This window comes from Anabrus simplex, chromosome 14 (assembly GCF_040414725.1).
Source record: "Anabrus simplex isolate iqAnaSimp1 chromosome 14, ASM4041472v1, whole genome shotgun sequence".
NCBI classification, from domain to species: Eukaryota; Metazoa; Arthropoda; class Insecta; order Orthoptera; family Tettigoniidae; genus Anabrus; species Anabrus simplex.
The window spans coordinates 101,317,173-101,336,367 of NC_090278.1; the positions used below are offsets into that span (position 1 = coordinate 101,317,173).

Here is a 19,195-nt window from a genome sequence, read left to right on the forward strand (position 1 = left end):
AAGATAGATTAGCTGTGGATGGCGCGGCAACTGGTGGCGTTTGTACCCTAGTTCGCTCTGACATCTTCAGCGAAGAAGTACCGCTCCGTACTCAGCTAGATGCAGTTGCAGTTCGCACTCCGTTGCCAGTAATGGCAACGGTGTGCAACGTGTACTTTCCACCAGACTACGATCTTGAAATGCATGCACTACAAGATTTGATCGCTCAGTTGCCTCCTCCTTTCCTCATGCTGGGAGATGTGAACGCCCGTAACACACTATGGGGTTCTCCGTCTTCCTGTGCTAGGGGGAGGATGCTCGAGCGACTGATCAATCTGTTTGATCTTTGCGTTCTTAATACAGGGGAACCGACACACTTCAGCAGCGCATGGCCGTGCGCTAGTTCCCCTGCTACGATGGCAAGTACACGACGACCTCTGTGACAGTGACCACTTCCCAATAATTTTATCTGTCTTGAATCAAAGACAGTCCGAAGTACCCAAGCGCTGGTTACTTCGGCAGGCAGGCAAACTGGCCAGAATTTTCAATTTTCAAAACGCGCAGTGATGGCCGATGATATGCTGGAGTCTGTTGATGACCACGTCTCTTCCATTACTACGGGAATTTTGGCTGCTGCAGAGGAAACAATTCCTTCCTCGACCGGTATTCGTCGCCGGAAACAGGTCCCATGGTGGACGGACGAAATTGCAGCAGCCATACGTGATCGCCGACGGGCTTTTAAGCATTATCGTCAGAATCCTACGATGGCCAGTCATATCACATTTAAACGTCTGCGCTCGAAGGCCCATTTTTTGATTCGAGAAAGTAAGAAAGCTACGTGGGAAAAGTGTGTGTCTTCTATGACGGCACATACTCCGTCATCACAAGTGTGGACGAAACTCCGCCGTATTGTCGATGTACAGAATGTGCCCTCAGTACCCGGTATCTCCATTAATGGAGATATAGTTACGATTCCTTCTGTCATTGCTGACCACATCGCGTCACATTTTGCAGATACATCCAGCTCTGCGAGATACGACCCTGCATTTCTTCAAATTAAGCGCGAAGCAGAAGCACACCATCTCTCTTTCGCCTCTAGTGCTTCGCATCCCTACAACGTGCCTTTAACGGAGTGGGAGTTGCGAAGTGCACTCGCGCTATGCAGGGATACGGCTCCTGGACCGGACAAAATCCATAATCAAATGCTTAAGCATTTGAGTGACAGATATCTCAAGGATATCCTCACCCTGTTCAACAGAATATGGAGTGAGGGAGTATTTCCATTTCAATGGCGTGAGGGAATTGTGATACCAATTCCCAAGCCAGGTAAAGATCCAAAACTCCTGGATAGTTATAGGCCAATATGCCTTACAAATGGCCTCTGTAAGCTATTTGAAAGGATGGTTAACCGGCGTCTTGTGTGGGCCATGGAAAAGGAAGGTCTCTTGTCTAACTACCAGTGTGGTTTTCGCTCTCATCGGTCTGCCACTGATCATCTGGTCAGACTGGAGAGCGCCAGTCAGGAGGCCTTTCTCCGGAAGGAACACCTAGTCGCTGTGTTTTTTGACCTGGAGAAAGCTTACGACACTACCTGGCGATATGGGATTCTCTCCACACTACACCAGTGGGGATTTCGGGGAAATTTGCCAACGTTTATTGAGAACTTCATGTCCCTCCGTCTCTTTCGAGTCCGAGTAGGGAATGCATTTTCTCAATATTACGTTCAGGAAAATGGAGTTTCTCAGGGATCGGTACTGAGTGTCACACTGTTTGCAATTGCCATCAACGGCATAGTTGCCGCTGCTGGGTCCGCAGTCGTTCCTTCGCTGTATGTAGACGACTTAGCTCTATATTACAGCTCCGGAAGGGTGGCGTTTGCTGAAAGACAGCTACAGCAAGCTATTAACCGAGTCGACAGTTGGGCCCTGCAACATGGTTTTCGATTTTCAGCAGCGAAAACCTCAGTTGTACACTTCTGTCGACGTCGGCCTGTGCATCCCGAACCAGAGCTCCGCTTGCGAAACAGTGTCTTACCAGTGGTTGATACCTGCAGATTCCTGGGTCTCCATTTTGATAAGAGACTAACGTGGCAGCCCCACATCCGTCAGTTGAAGGTTGCCTGCATGAAGAGACTGAACATACTTAAGTTTCTCAGCTGCACCTCGTGGAAGGCTGACCGTGCGGTACTGCTACGATTTTACACGCCGACGGTCCTCTCCCGAATAGACTATGGAAGTGCGGCTTATGGCTCAGCATCAAAATCTACGCTGAGCCTTTTTGGACAGTATTCACCATAGTGGAGTAAGGCTGGCAGTGGGAGCTTTCCGTACTAGCCCCATTTCCAGCTTACTCGCTGAAGCGGGAGTTCCACCTTTACGGATAAGGAGGCAGCAGTTACTTCTCACGTACGGTGCCAAAATTTGTGAAATGCCGCTACATCCAAGCTGTCAATGCATCTATCGTACCCAATACCACCAGAGGTGCCAAGACCGGCCGAATGCCACACGGCCGGTTGGGTTTCGGATTGATAGCTTGTGTCATGATTTGAATATCAATATTGATGGTTGTCTTGAACAAATGCTTAGCGAGGTACCTCCGTTGTTGGTTCCGCGACCGGATATACGTCTAGATCTGCTCCGTGGACCCAAGGTGAACACGGATTCCTCCGTTTATTGGAGGTATTTCCAGGACTTCGTTCATCAATATCCGGCTGCGAGACTTATCTTCACGGATGGTTCAAAAATCGGAGATAATGTTGGTTGCTCTTTCGTCATGATGATATGAGCACGAAGATCTCGCTCCTGAAAGTATGTAGCGTGTATACTGCAGAGCTTTACGCCATCTTAGAGGCTCTGCAGTTTGCACTGTGTGACGAAAAAAGCCACTTTATGTTGTGTACTGATTCGTTAAGCTCTCTGCAGTCTATTGAAACCTGTTTCTCGCAACACCCACTGGTGCAGCAGATACATGACTTCTAGCCAGGTTAAGCGATGCTAGCACCAGAATTACTTTCGCGTGGCTTCCAAGCCACGTTGGGATTGAGGGAAAGGAACTTGCGGATGAAGCTGCAAAGGAAGCTGTACTTTTACCTCCAAGACCAGTCAATGTACCTGCTAAGGATATTTGTTCTCAGCTACGTCGAACCATCTTGGCGTCCTGGGAATTGGAGTGGCTAGATATCCGAACTCCCAACAAGCTGAGAACAATTAAGAAGACAACTACCGTGTGGCGGTCCTCTTTCCGACCTTCACGGAAAGAGGCCATAGTACTGTACAGGCTGAGGATAGGTCATATACGATCCACGCACTCTTATCTCCTAAAGAGGGAAGACCCCCCAGTGTGTTCTTGTGGTGCCGACTTCACCGTGGCCCACGTCCTTAGAGAATGCGCCTATCTCTCTGGCCTAAGACGGAGCCTCGGCCTGCAGGAAACACTCGAACGCATACTAGCCGATGACGCGACTACTGCTGATCTCTTCATCCACTTTATGTGCGACAGTGGACTTATGAAGGGTATATAAATTACAAGTGTACTGTTACTCAGGGAACGTACGTTCCCTTTTGATACGTTAGTAATCTTTCGGCCTAGTTTTATAATTGTTTTTTGTTTTATTTTGTACTGCGTTTCCAAATTCCTTTGTTGAATAAATAATTTTTTTTTATATTTTAAATTTCTTTTCCACTTATTTGTTCAGAGAGGATGATTACCTTGTTGTACTTCCTCTTAGAAATCACCACCATCTCATCTATTGCAAATTGGATGTGCTGGTGGCCTGCCAATGATGGTTCCTCCACCAGCTTCCAGTTTTTAATAAAGTTTGCAGTATGCGTAGTGCTTAGTGTAATGTCTATTACCTCCCTACGATTTTTATTTATAAATGGAGGCTTCTTTCCTAGGTTTAGTATCGTCAACTCTGTTCCAGTAATAAACTCTAGTAAAGACTCACCTCTTGCATTGCAGTCCGTGCTGCCCCATGCCTTGTATCTGCTCCAAGGACTAGGTGTTCGCGTTGCAAATTAGGTTCTCAACTTCTTCTGATGGGGGCAGATGTGAGATATGAAGAGCCTATGGTTATTTCTCTGGGTCCCAAGTTTAATGTTGGCTACGGTTAAGTCCCGTGAACAGTGTTCCTGCAACAGAAGACATGTTCTGGATATTTCCAATGTTGTATCGTACATCAGCTTACCTCCAGATTCTGCCCTTGACTACCTGTGGCCACGTCAATAGCCTCGGGCTTAAACTTCCTGGCAAAATTGGCCACAGCTGCTTTTTTATGCTGAAGATTGGCCTGAAGGACCTTCAGCTCCATCTTTGTTTTTCCCCTGATGACTTGAAACTTGATCTGCCCAAGTCCAAGGTTAGCCTTAATGCTTCTCCTTTTGAGCTCTTCAAAGTCTCTTTCACCAAGGGCTAAAACGACTGTCGATTGAAGTATCGTGCTGATTGATCTGAGAGTAGTCTGGTCTGCTGGAGCTTCCTGAGCTTCCCTTGATGTCAACGTTTTTGAAATTTTTCTTTATAAGCATCCATATTTCAATCAGTCATAGGGTTCTTGCCCCTTCTAGGGTCCTGAGCGTGATGCACACAGCCAGACATTGTCCTCCCGCAACTCGGGCTCTCTGCAGCAGGGACCACGTCCTTCGGTCGTGCATCCAGCGTTCCGCCCCTGGTCCGAAGCTAGCCAGGTTTGTTCCCCCTTCTGTAGGCCTCCTCACGTGGTAAGTTTGCAGCCATGACTCTCCCCCTAGGTTGGAATCGCCCCTTTCCCAACCTGCAGCTCGTCCAGGCTATGTAGAGCAAAATGACGTGTTGGTTCCAGCACCCCGCAGTGAGCCGTCACCTCAGTCACGAGCCCCACCGTATCACCCATGTGGACGAACCATGGATGCCTCTGTAGCATGTGTGGGCGAGGCCTCCACTTTCAAGCTAGTTAGTATCTGTCCAGCTGTAATAATTGAGAGGAATTCCTTTATTGGACCTTTGTGTTTTCTTATATATATCAATGATATGAGTAAAGAAGTGGAATCAGAGATAAGGCTGTTTGCAGATGATGTTATTCTCTACAGACTAATAAATAAGTAATAAATAAAAAAAATGGGTGGACCAAAACCTAACATTGTTTCTTAGTTTTAACTGTATCAATACGGATCTGTACGATGAAGTTCGTAAATTGTACAAAGTGGTACGTTCCGAGCTGTCAACAGAGAAATGGCGTGGAATGACATCAGTAGACGAATAAGTTTGAGTGATGTCTTTAAAAGTTGGAATTCAAGAGAAAAAATTGGGGCAAATATTCATTTGTAGAAAGAGGAGTAAGTGACTGGAATATCTTACCAAGGAAGATATTCAATAGATTTCCAATTTATTTGCAATCATTTAAGCTAGGAAAAGAACAGATAGGGAATCTGCCACCTGGAGATCTCTTCCAGTTCTATCATAGTCCAGAAGTTTTACTCTCTTGGTAGTCATTGCATAAAGTGGGACCAACTTTCTAGCAACTCTACCCCTTCTGTCTCTTCATGTTCCTGTTTACTGCCTCTGTGTCTTGTCTCTTCTTTCATTTGCTTGCTGGATCACATCACGTCTCATTCCTTTTTCTCCCTCAGGGTTGAAGTTAGTCATCAGAATCAAGTAAGTACTTCAGTAAGTGAAGAGGTGAAGGATCAAACTAGACTCATATCACAGTTTGCTTAAAGGCATTCATTTCTGGTTAAGTACAAATATTTTTTGTTATTAAATAAGTGTAATAATGGTGTATGGCTTGGTGCAGGTCTGTGGGATGATATCTAGTGCTGAAAATGTCACAAACACCTATCCTCAGTGCTATTAGAAATTTACTAATTAAAGTTTAAATCTGTGACCGGAGCGGGGATCGAACCTGGAGCCTATCGAACCAAAGGCCACCACGCTAACCATTTAGCCATAAAGCCGCACTTAATAAATAACTGATTGTCATTTCCATCAAAACAGAGAAACGTATGATGTCCTCATATTGTGCAATTAGGGTAACAAAGTACCATGATGAGAAGACTTCATGGCAAAAGAGCAAAGTACAATGTAAAAAGAGAAAAAGGTTCCACCTATTCAGTACACTGATATACAGTTGCACAAACTTATGTTACAACAGCAGTTTCAGCACATATTTGGTACCATCAACAGATGATTGAAAAAACAGGGCAACAAGTATACAATTATCAACACACAAAACATATAACACTTTCATGAAGACGTGATCAACTGAAGTTAATTTGCTGTGAGTGTTAAAAGAACTGAAGTAAAATGTAACACTTCTCTACAAAGATAAAATTTTGTAGAGATCGTGAGCAATGGATGGTCTTGAGCACTCCTCCTGGGAGCGTTGAAGTCAATATATTAGAACTTGAGGTTAAAAAGGATCGTGAAGGATGCAGCTTATTTACACTTGTTGCTAGGCATGGTATAACATGCGACAGAACTGAACATCCTGCTGGCTGAGTTACGACCACTTCTTATCACCGTAGTGTACTTCACCATCATGATAATAATATTACAAGATACCTCTAAAAGCCCAGTCGTTACCGACGTACTGAACATCCTCCTGGCTGAGCTGTGAACACTTATCACTGTAGTGTACTTCACCATCATGATAATAACCTTACAGGATACCTCTAAAAGCCCAGTCGTTACTGACGTACTGAACATCCTCCTGGCTGAGCTGTGAACACTTATCACTGTAGTGTACTTCACCATCATGATAATAACCTTACAGGATACCTCTAAAAGCCCAGTCGTTACTGACGTACTGAACATCCTCCTGGCTGAGCTGTGAACACTTATTACTGTAGTGTACTTAACCATCGTGATAATAACCTTGCTGCACACCTCTAAAAGCCCAGTCGTTACTGACGTACTGAACATCCTCCTGGCTGAGCTGTGAGCCTATGAACACAAATGGGAACTACACTCCCTGTGTATCATGTAAGCTAATTCAGATAGAAGGAATTTACCTTACACATAGCTTATTCTCTTTCCAGTCAAGAGATGTTCAGAGCAAGGTAATACTGTATGTCTCAACAAAACTGTGATCTCTCAAAGGAATAATGTCCGACTCGTTGGCTGAATGGTCAGCGTACTGGCCTTTGGTTGGGAGGCTCCCGGGTTCGATTCCCGGCCGGGTCGGGGTTTTAACCTTCATTGGTTAATTCCAATATCCCGGGGGCTGGGTGTTTGTGCTGTCCTGAACATCCCTGCAACTCTCACACCACACATAACACTATCCTCCACCACAATAACACGCAGTTACTTACACATGGCAGATGCCGCCCACCCTCATCGGAGGGTCTGCCTTACAAGGGTTGCACTTGGCTAGAAATAGCCACATGAAATTATTATTAACAGAATAATGGAGGGGCAGGATGGCCACCCTCCTGACAATCGGATGTCATACCAGTAATCATACTAGGACATATCAGAAAGGATTGGTCTGTGATCTCCTTTTGCTTATCCTTTGGTTCAAAACATGAATAAGTCCAGCCATGAGACACACCTGTCTCTGAACATTACCAACTTGGCAAAATCTGAAGTCATTGATATAACACAGTGCACAGCTAGAGACGTGGCGGACTTACCTCCTCCTCCACCTCTATAAAATTCGTCTTCGTGAGAACAATTTGAATAATCTGTCTTTTCCCATCTCTCTCTGCCAGGAGATTCTATATTTGGAAGTAGTTTTAGGTCATGTTCTAGTGTATGTTATTCTGAGCTGTATTTAACACAGTTTCAGGAAGGATGTACTCTACTGTTTGTTATTCTACTTTCAGCAAGGAGCTCGGCTGCAAGATGAATTTTGCTGTCTACTTACCGCCACAGTCTGACGAAGGGAAGGTACCTGTGGTGTATTGGTTGTCGGGCTTAACTTGCACCGAACAGAACTTCATCCAAAAGGCTGGAGCCCAGCGGTATGCTGCAGAACATGGCGTGATCATTGTTGGCCCGGACACAAGCCCAAGTATGTTCTACATTTAGTGACGACTGTGAAGGCTCAGTCTCCATCTCCTACCTGTACTGCCATATTCTTTCCTTGCTTGGCCAATAGCAACTAACCACGATGTAAACAGAAATGACTGTTAGTTATGATGTTTCTAGTGGGGCCATCAATTATCTGGAAGTGAAAATCCCTCGGCATTATGCCTTGTCCAGATTCGACAACAATAATTATGATTTCTTTTAATTTTTATGGAATTTATGCTAATATTATGGTTTACCGGGCGAGGAGCGCGCAGCTGTGAGCTTGCATCCAAGAGATATTGGCTTCAAATCTCACTGTCGGCAGCCTTGAAGATGGTTTTCCGTGGTTTCCCATTTTTACACCAGGCAAATGCTGGGGCTGTACCTTAATTAAGTCCACGGCCGCTTCCAACTTCTAGGCCTTTCCTATGCCGTCGTCACCATAATATCTATCTGTGTCGGTGCGACGTAAAGCCATTAGCAAAACTACACGCGGCGGCATGAAAAACGCAACACTTCAATTTCTTTCAAAAACTGAAATTTATTCTCAATTTATGACACTTTCATGACACTAATCCACCATCTTATGATGAAATATTGTGGAACGGTCCCATCTAATGGTCTAACAAACCCCACGTGCCCTAACGGCTGTATTACGAATTGCCTTTCTTGAAAGTTGGCATCTCTGTGTATGCCTTGTAAAGAGAAATAATATTGTGCAGATGTGTGTGCCTGCTAAGTGTCTTCTGAGTATATTTTATGACCTGAATGGACAGTATTAATTCCAGACTATTGAGTCTGATGATATTCAAAGGTAAAAGCATGCTAAGAAGGTATGAATATACGTGAGTTTCCGTGTAGCCGGCGAAAGGTGTTATCTCATGGCAAGCTGATTTCTGGCCTGTGTTTATCTGTAGGTGTGAAGGAGACGAAACTTCCTAGCGACAGCCTCGGGAGACAGAATCTAAACTTTAGCATAGTGTTGACTTCAACATTTCTTTTCAGCTCGTAATATACCCGGAAGGACATGACGGATGACCGCGCTGTTGAGCGCTCAAATGCAGCAGAAGGAGGCAATGTTGCCCATTGCTTTCTTCATGATATCAAGGGTTGTTTATATGTCTTTCCCTTACAGGTTGATGTTTTACATTGTTATTTGTGATTGTATACTTGTCTCGTTGTTTTAAAAGGGAACAGCCCGAGTGCTGAAGTATTGATGGTTTATCTAGTTCTGTCTAGATCTTTTGCAGTGAACCGGGTTTCACATTAGAATCTGTGTAGCATTTAAGACTTTACTCGATATCCGATGTATATAGATGTGTTTAGTTTGATTATTTAAATTGTTGTAAATATAGTGTAGGATATGCGCCTAGTATTTTGCATAACTTACATAGCATCCATTGCATCTTAATTATTTTCCTTTTTCATCGTAACTTTTCTTTATAATGTGACTTTTATTTAACAGTTGTATTTCGGCGACTCTCGGATTTAACTTAAATTTGGAAACCGTATCGTTGTGATGCGATAGTGTGTAACTCCATACGGAAATACCACATGTCAGCGTTTGCGTACACTTGTTGCCAGACAATATAAACATTGGAATATAAGAAGCAGCTCAGTCCTGATGTATATAATGTTCTTTGTTGAACTTGATTTTTGATTTCAAATTTTTGTTTTATCATTCAAGTAACGTTTTGATTTCCATTTTTTTCCTACATTTTTGAGTTCATTTTGACACATTATTTTTCTTGATTTAATTGTTTGCTCGTAATATGATCGGGGATATTTATCAATAAATCCATCTTACCCCCTATGGTTGTTTCTCATTCGTGTTATACCTCCATTTCCTGTCATTGATTGATATTTTAGAGTAGAACTTCGACTTTTTATCCTGACCCAACCGACAACCAACGCACACTCTGCCCAACCCTGAGTTAGTCGGATGTTCATGCAGGAATGGAGGCATCGTCCTAGAGGGTATTTACCCCTGGGTACGGTACAGTACCACTACATGAGGAACACCAGGGGTTTGTACATTAGTACCACTACATGAGGAACACCAGGGGTCTGTACATTAGTACCACTACATGAGGAACACCACGGGTTTGTATATTAGTACCACTACGTGAGGAACACCACGAGTTTGTACATTAGTACCACTACATGAGGAACACCACGGGTTTGTACATTAGTACCACTACGTGAGGAACACCACGGGTTTGTACATTAGTACCACTACATGAGGAACACCACGGGTTTGTACATTAGTACCACTACATGAGGAACACCACGGGTTTGTACATTAGTACCACTACATGAGGAAAACCACGGGTTTGTACATTAGTACCACCGCATGAGGAACACCACGGGTTTGTACATTAGTACCACTACGTGAGGAACACCACGGGTTTGTACATTAGTACCACCGCATGAGGAACACCACGGGTTTGTACATTAGTACCACTACGTGAGGAACACCACGGGTTTGTACATTATTACCACTACATGAGGAACACCACAGGTTTGTACATTAGTACCACTACATGAGGAACACCACGGGTTTGTACATTAGTACCACTACGTGAGGAACACCACGGGTTTGTACATTAGTACCACTACGTGAGGAACACCACGGGTTTTTACATTAGTACCACACCACGGGTTTGTACATTAGTACCACTACATGAGGAACACCACGGGTTTGTACATTAGTACCACTACATGAGGAACACCACGGGTTTGTACATTAGTACCACTACGTGAGGAACACCACGGGTTTGTACATTAGTACCACTACGTGAGGAACACCACGGGTTTGTACATTAGTACCACTACATGAGGAACACCAGGGGTTTGTACATTAGTACCACTACATGAAGAACACCAGGGGTTTGTACATTAGTACCACTACGTGAGGAACACCACGGGTTTGTACATTAGTACCACTACATGAGGAACACCACGGGTTTGTACATTAGTACCACTACATGAGGAACACCACGGGTTTGTACATTAGTACCACTACATGAGGAACACCAGGGGTTTGTACATTAGTACCACTACGTGAGGAACACCACGGGTTTGTACATTAGTACCACTACCTGAGGAACACGAGGGGTTTGTACATTAGTACCACTACATGAGGAACACCACGGGTTTGTATATTAGTACCACTACGTGAGGAACACCGCCGGTTTGTACATTAGTACCACTACATGAGGAACACCACGGGTTTGTACATTAGTACCACTACATGAGGAACACCACGGGTTTGTACATTAGTACCACTACGTGAGGAACACCACGGGTTTGTACATTAGTACCACTACGTGAGGAACACCACGGGTTTGTACATTAGTACCACTACGTGAGGAACACCACGGGTTTGTACATTAGTACCACTACGTGAGGAACACCACGGGTTTGTACATTAGTACCACTACGTGAGGAACACCACGGGTTTGTACATTAGTACCACTACGTGAGGAACTCCACGGGTTTGTACATTAGTACCACTACGTGAGGAACACCACGGTTTTGTACATTAGTACCACTACGTGAGGAACACCACGGTTTTGTACATTAGTACCACTACGTGAGGAACACCACGGGTTTGTACATTAGTACCACTACGTGAGGAACACCACGGGTTTGTACATTAGTACCACTACGTGAGGAACACCACGGGTTTGTACATTAGTACCACTACGTGAGGAACACCACGGGTTTGTACATTAGTACCACTACCTGAGGAACACCACGGTGAGGAACACCACGAGTTTGTACATTAGTACCACTACGTGAGGAACACCACGGGTTTGTACATTAGTACCACTACATGAGGAACACCACGGGTTTGTACATTAGTACCACTACATGAGGAACACCACGGGTTTGTACATTAGTACCACTACGTGAGGAACACCAGGGGTTTGTACATTAGTACCACTACGTGAGGAACACCAGGGGTTAGTACATTAGTACCACTACGTGAGGAACACCACGGGTTTGTACATTAGTACCACCGCATGAGGAACACCAGGGGTTAGTACATTAGTACCACTACGTGAGGAACACCACGGGTTTGTACATTAGTACCACCGCATGAGGAACACCACGGGTTTGTACATTAGTACCACTACGTGAGGAACACCAGGGGTTAGTACATTAGTACCACTACGTGAAGAACACCACGGGTTTGTACATTAGTACCACTACATGAGAAACACCAGGGGTTAGTACATTAGTACCACTACGTGAGGAACACCACGGGTTTGTACATTAGTACCACTCCATGAGGAACTCCAGGGGTTAGGACATTAGTACCACCGCATGAGGAACACCACGGGTTTGTACATTAGTACCACCGCATGAGGAACACCACGGGTTTGTACATTAGTACCACTACATGAGGAACTCCACGGGTTTGTACATTAGTACCACTACATGAGGAACTCCAGGGGTTAGGACATTAGTACCACCGCATGAGGAACACCAGGGGTTTGTACATTAGTAGCACTACGTGAGGAACACCACGGGTTTGTACATTAGTACCACTACGTGAGGAACACCACGGGTTTGTACATTAGTACCACTACCTGAGGAACACCAGGGGTTTGTACATTAGTACCACTACATGAGGAACACCACGGGTTTGTATATTAGTACCACTACGTGAGGAACACCGCCGGTTTGTACATTAGTACCACTACATGAGGAACACCACGGGTTTGTACATTAGTACCACTACATGAGGAACACCACGGGTTTGTACATTAGTACCACTACGTGAGGAACACCACGGGTTTGTACATTAGTACCACTACGTGAGGAACACCACGGGTTTGTACATTAGTACCACTACGTGAGGAACACCACGGGTTTGTACATTAGTACCACTACGTGAGGAACACCACGGGTTTGTACATTAGTACCACTACGTGAGGAACACCACGGGTTTGTACATTAGTACCACTACGTGAGGAACTCCACGGGTTTGTACATTAGTACCACTACGTGAGGAACACCACGGTTTTGTACATTAGTACCACTACGTGAGGAACACCACGGTTTTGTACATTAGTACCACTACGTGAGGAACACCACGGTTTTGTACATTAGTACCACTACATGAGGAACTCCACGGGTTTGTACATTAGTACCACTACATGAGGAACTCCAGGGGTTAGGACATTAGTACCACCGCATGAGGAACACCAGGGGTTTGTACATTAGTAGCACTATGTGAGGAACACCACGGGTTTGTACATTAGTACCACTACGTGAGGAACACCACGGGTTTGTACATTAGTACCACTACCTGAGGAACACCAGGGGTTTGTACATTAGTACCACTACATGAGGAACACCACGGGTTTGTATATTAGTACCACTACGTGAGGAACACCGCCGGTTTGTACATTAGTACCACTACATGAGGAACACCACGGGTTTGTACATTAGTACCACTACATGAGGAACACCACGGGTTTGTACATTAGTACCACTACGTGAGGAACACCACGGGTTTGTACATTAGTACCACTACGTGAGGAACACCACGGGTTTGTACATTAGTACCACTACCTGAGGAACACCACGGTGAGGAACACCACGAGTTTGTACATTAGTACCACTACGTGAGGAACACCACGGGTTTGTACATTAGTACCACTACATGAGGAACACCACGGGTTTGTACATTAGTACCACTACATGAGGAACACCACGGGTTTGTACATTAGTACCACTACGTGAGGAACACCAGGGGTTTGTACATTAGTACCACTACGTGAGGAACACCAGGGGTTAGTACATTAGTACCACTACGTGAGGAACACCACGGGTTTGTACATTAGTACCACCGCATGAGGAACACCAGGGGTTAGTACATTAGTACCACTACGTGAGGAACACCACAGGTTTGTACATTAGTACCACCGCATGAGGAACACCACGGGTTTGTACATTAGTACCACTACGTGAGGAACACCAGGGGTTAGTACATTAGTACCACTACGTGAAGAACACCACGGGTTTGTACATTAGTACCACTACATGAGAAACACCAGGGGTTAGTACATTAGTACCACTACGTGAGGAACACCACGGGTTTGTACATTAGTACCACTCCATGAGGAACTCCAGGGGTTAGGACATTAGTACCACCGCATGAGGAACACCACGGGTTTGTACATTAGTACCACCGCATGAGGAACACCACGGGTTTGTACATTAGTACCACTACATGAGGAACTCCACGGGTTTGTACATTAGTACCACTACATGAGGAACTCCAGGGGTTAGGACATTAGTACCACCGCATGAGGAACACCAGGGGTTTGTACATTAGTAGCACTACGTGAGGAACACCACGGGTTTGTACATTAGTACCACTACGTGAGGAGCACCACGGGTTTGTACATTAGTACCACCGCATGAGGAACACCACGGGTTTGTATATTAGTACCACTACATGAGGAACACCACGGGTTTGTACATTAGTACCACTACGTGAGGAACACCAGGGGTTAGTACATTAGTACCACTACATGAGGAACACCACGGGTTTGTACATTAGTACCACTACATGAGTCTGCATTACCTGTGATTAATACCACTAAAGGAGGAACCCCATCAGTGATTAGTATCATTGCGGACCCCTTTTGTTAATAAGCATCATCCAGGTATTTAAGGCATTGTTAATTGGATCCACTGGTTGTTTTTGTTTCACGATCATTTGTTTTAGTCGATACATTTTGAAGTTTAAACTTTCAATTCGTTGCGCCATTAGGGGATAATGACCTAGTTCTTGGGTCCCATCATCATGTCCTCGGTCTGTATCGGATCTGCTGAAATCTGGTCACTCGACCTTTGTGAAGGAGATTATGTATTGTCACATAACACTATAGAACTAGAATGTTCAGACTGCTGTTCAACTCTTCAGGAGGCTGTAACATCCCGGGTGAAGACGACAGTTGGGATTTCGGCACAGGAGCTGGTTTCTACGTGGATGCTACCCAGGAACCGTGGAACAAGAACTATCGAATGTTCTCGTACGTCACCAAAGAACTACCAGAGCTGGTGAAGAAGCACTTCCCTGTCTTACCAGACTGCCAGTCTATCATGGGACACAGGTAAGTGAATGTTATACTTCTTGAGTCATATTGGATGGTGTGTAAACAGCTTGAACTACAGTAGAGGTGGGCTGAGTCACTCGCAGGTTCGATCCTGTCTCAGTCCGGTGGTATGTGAAGGTAAAACCGTAAAAGTAGTTAGTAGGACGTAAATCACATAACATTATTATTAAACTACAGTAGCTGAGAACCAAACCTAGGATCTCTAAATTGTGAGGCTCTTTTGGTAACTCTGGATTTCCAGTACTTGTTCCTCTTGGTGCTCTTCTGACCAGTTTGTACCAGGTCCGGAGACAGTGCTTCCTCATTACCAAGCGGTCTTGGTGCGCCTGTTGTGCGATGGTACGAATGAAAAGTCAAGTTGTAAGTTTCAAAGGGGGAAAGTCCTCTCTTCATTGGGGTAACAGATCTCTTCACATTGTTATGAGAGGGACCCTCGCCAGGACAAACAAAGTAAGGAGAACTCTGCAGGGTTTATATCGCTCACCCGTTGTGCACTTTCTTTTCCACTTGTGCAGAGAGATCTAACAGTGTGTGATTTTACTTGTGGGGAAAAATTGAAAGATAAAGTACATCGAACACATTGGAGGAACTGAAAGAGTATAATAGTTATAAGATTGTATACGCAAGTTCAGTTGACAGAGTCGGTCTCAGTTTATATGAACATTGCAGGTTTTTAGCTATGTTGAATGCTTTTACAGTAGACTATCAGCATTGTACTTTTGACACAACCAGCTAACGGCTCATATGTAGTTATTCAAAAGAAAACCGAAATTGTTATCCAACTTTTCAACTGATTCCTGTGTGTAATTGTTAAATCTTAATCAGGTGTGGATCAGTGGTAGAGTATCGGATGCCACGAGGTAGTCGTATTTTTGAAGGGCGGAAAAAAGTCCATTCGACATTCCATGTCATACGATGTCGGCATGTTAAAGATCTCTGGTGACACATTTGGTGTTTACCCAACAAAAGTCATCAAATCTCAGCCATAGACGCCCAAGAGAGTTTCGGTTTACTTGGTCTGCAGACGGTAGCTGAGGCCATATTATTATTATCATCATTATTATTATTATTATTATTATTATTATTATTATTATTATTATTATTATTATTATTATCTGAATTCTGTAAATGCACCTTGTTGGATACATTTTGGAGATAGCATTTGAAAGGTTTACACTGTGAATTGCATGCAGTAATGGTTCTTAGAATATTTTGTGACACCGCAAGAGTTGGCGGTTAAGTCCAAATCACGTAATTCGGAAGTCCGTTTTTTGGGTCCCAGCTACTTCGAATTAACGAGGTTTTACTGTATCTGAAAACGTTGTTGAAGCGCTCAAACATTTTTGATGTTTATGAACACATTCTTCTCATTCTGGAACCGATATGGTGATTTCTTTTGGGACTGACATATATTTTCACTTCTGGCCCTCGGTGCCATGTGCAAGCATTTTAATTTGACGCCATCTGATGTTCCGTTTTACTGTAGATGTACAGGGTGTCTATGGCTCTCGGGTAAACCAGAGATGCCGACATTGCACGACATGCAGTGTTTTTTGCCCTTCAAAGAAGAGAACAGAAACATGTTCAGCAATGATGGAGGACGGCAAATAACCTGTTCCATTTACAACTAATGTTCGAAATGGCATTCCCCTGTCGTTCCTGTTTGAATGTCATCGGTGTCACAGGCAGCCAGAATTCCTCTTCAGTCTCGAAAGCTGTCTCATGACAGAGCTCGAGCGGTCCACGGAACAGGACGTTCTCTTTGCAGGTAATGTCCGATCGAGGTGTTCACGAACCCTCAGTCGGGTGTGAGCACCATTGTGTACACTGCAGGGGAGGAAGAAAAAATGGGCCTACTACATAATGCCTGCCCACATGTTGACTAAAACTTTGTCCTGATTCTCATCCGCCCAAACACGACTATTTAGCATTCCGTCTCTGGCGAAACAGGCTTCAACTGTGGAAAGCACATTCGCAGGAAAGTGAGGATCGACTTCGAGGCGCTGCGAGACCCATTGTCTGAACATCTCGTGGTGCAGAGTCAGCAGGAGTCAAAGCCTGCTCTTTCTCTGCATGGTAGGAGTGTAGCTGCATTTCACGTAATACTCGCCACACAGTCATATGTGAAACATTCATTTCACGTGCAATTGCTCGAGTGCTGTTTGAAAGCGCCTCATTCACTGCATCTTCTAAGTCGAGAGTCCGTGTAATTCGTCGTTCTCCTCGGTCATTGTACTGCGGTACCAACTGCCCTATTTCACTTCATCGTGGAAACATTGTGTGAGCTGGGTGTCTCCTATCTGAATATTTCGTCCTATACAACCGTTCGGCCTCTCTGCTGCTTCCATTTGCATATCTGCAAGTTCCACAGCTGGGTAAAACTCCATTTGGGTAGGGCAGATCAACGTATTTTTAATTTATATTGTATAAAATCGGCTCAATATGTCTGCAATAATTGAGGAAACAGGAATAAAAACAAAATATCAGTATTTTTACAATACTTTTTGATTGAGATTCTGTCGTCTTGAATGGCTATAGGTACTGCTGCTGGCCTCCTTGATCTATAGGTAGCGAGTGTCCTGATCAGAATACGACTCCAGGGCTGTAATGTCATTATGTTCTTCATTGTGGAAGGAACCACAGGAGGCTCAGCTGCTTTGGTGGCAAGGCGAGTGGATGCTGGGTTAGTTGAATGACTACTAATAGAACATTTGAGATCCATTCTTTCTCTAATTTAATGTGCCAGAATTCGCAGGCTAATGTTACTTTTAAAATTTTGATGTTGAGCAGGTTGCTGTTTGAACTTTTGTTCCTAAATTATTTTATTGCTCTGGAGCTGTTCCTAAGAAACAACCCTCTATTTTTAGGTTCATGGATTTTGTTGATGTTATTTTGAAGTATAATATTTGTGTTGTTTAAAGGCCTAGTTGTTGTGGTGTTGCAGCATGGGAGGCCACGGAGCTCTCATCTGTGCGCTGAAGAACCCTGGAAAGTATCGCAGCGTATCTGCTTTTGCTCCCATCTGTAACCCTACCAAGGGTGCGTGGGGCAAGAAGGCTCTGGGGGGATACTTGGGCACCAGCGATTCTGATGTTTGGAACAGTTGGGATGCCACGGAACTTGTCAAGAAGTATTCTGGACCACCGCTCGAGATACTCATCGACCAGGTAATGTGCTCTGCATTAATTTATTTCACGATACAAATTACAAAATGATTTCCCATTCCCATTGTGTTGTTTGATTAGCGTGCTGGTCTTTGGTCACAGGGGTCCCAGCTTCGATTCCCGGCAAGGTCAGCAATTTTAACAATCGTTATCAGTTACCCAGAGCGCTCTCCAGGTACATATCTTCCTTCTCAACTTGGTGCCACTCCACTCCTCTTCCTTTTGCCTTCCAGTTCCTTTGATCCATCCTTTTTACATAGACATACCATTTGAGTCTTGGTGTTCTTACATTTTCGCTTAGCAACTGCTTACTGGTGTCTTATGACGTATTCTTCTTTTCTGTAAGATTGACCTCGGGAACCTTATTTCTGCAGCTTGAAATTTGCTGTTGTTCATGCAGGTTTTAAGGGCATATGAAACCAGAACACCTTGAAGGACTAGAGGTAGGAAGTTCATATTCACAGGACATGTTCTGAAGAAATGATTAACATTTGAACCATGTCAGCCCGCAGGTTACCTGCGGCTCTCATTGTCCAAAGGTAATGAATCAGTGTGACTTGAGCAGACGTGCAGGATGCTTTGCAGACACATGTGATAACAGTAACATCAAATTAGTGAGTTTGAAAGAGGCCGCATTATTAGCATGGGAGAACGTGATGAATCCATCCACGAAATTGCTGCTTGTGTGAGACGAAGCTTGTCGGCAGTTCAACGGGTGTGTACAGAATGGTCCACAGAAGGCGGTAGAACACGACGACATGGGTCTGATTGTACCACCCAGACCCCCCCCCGAGAAGATCGACACGTCATCCGAGTAGCATTGCAGGACAGAACTGTGTCCTCTTTGGCCCTGGTGCAACAGCGGAACACATCGTACACTATCAGGAGTGACAGTCCGTCGCCGTTTATTACGGTCTGGGTTACCAG

The 19,195-nt window shown here is 44.5% G+C and overlaps 1 protein-coding gene across 3 annotated transcripts in view; it reads left to right on the forward strand.

Moving 5' to 3' along the window:
* The window catches only part of LOC136885623 (S-formylglutathione hydrolase), a 56,895-nt gene that overhangs the window by 23,407 nt on the left and 14,293 nt on the right, over positions 1-19,195 (forward strand). For all 3 annotated transcript variants that reach the window (XM_067158320.2, XM_067158322.2, XM_067158321.2), the window contains 3 exons: positions 7,779-7,966; positions 14,912-15,101; positions 18,049-18,271. In XM_067158320.2, coding sequence (XP_067014421.1) covers positions 7,779-7,966; positions 14,912-15,101; positions 18,049-18,271 — 601 coding nt within the window. The remainder of the gene's footprint in view (positions 1-7,778; positions 7,967-14,911; positions 15,102-18,048; positions 18,272-19,195) is intronic.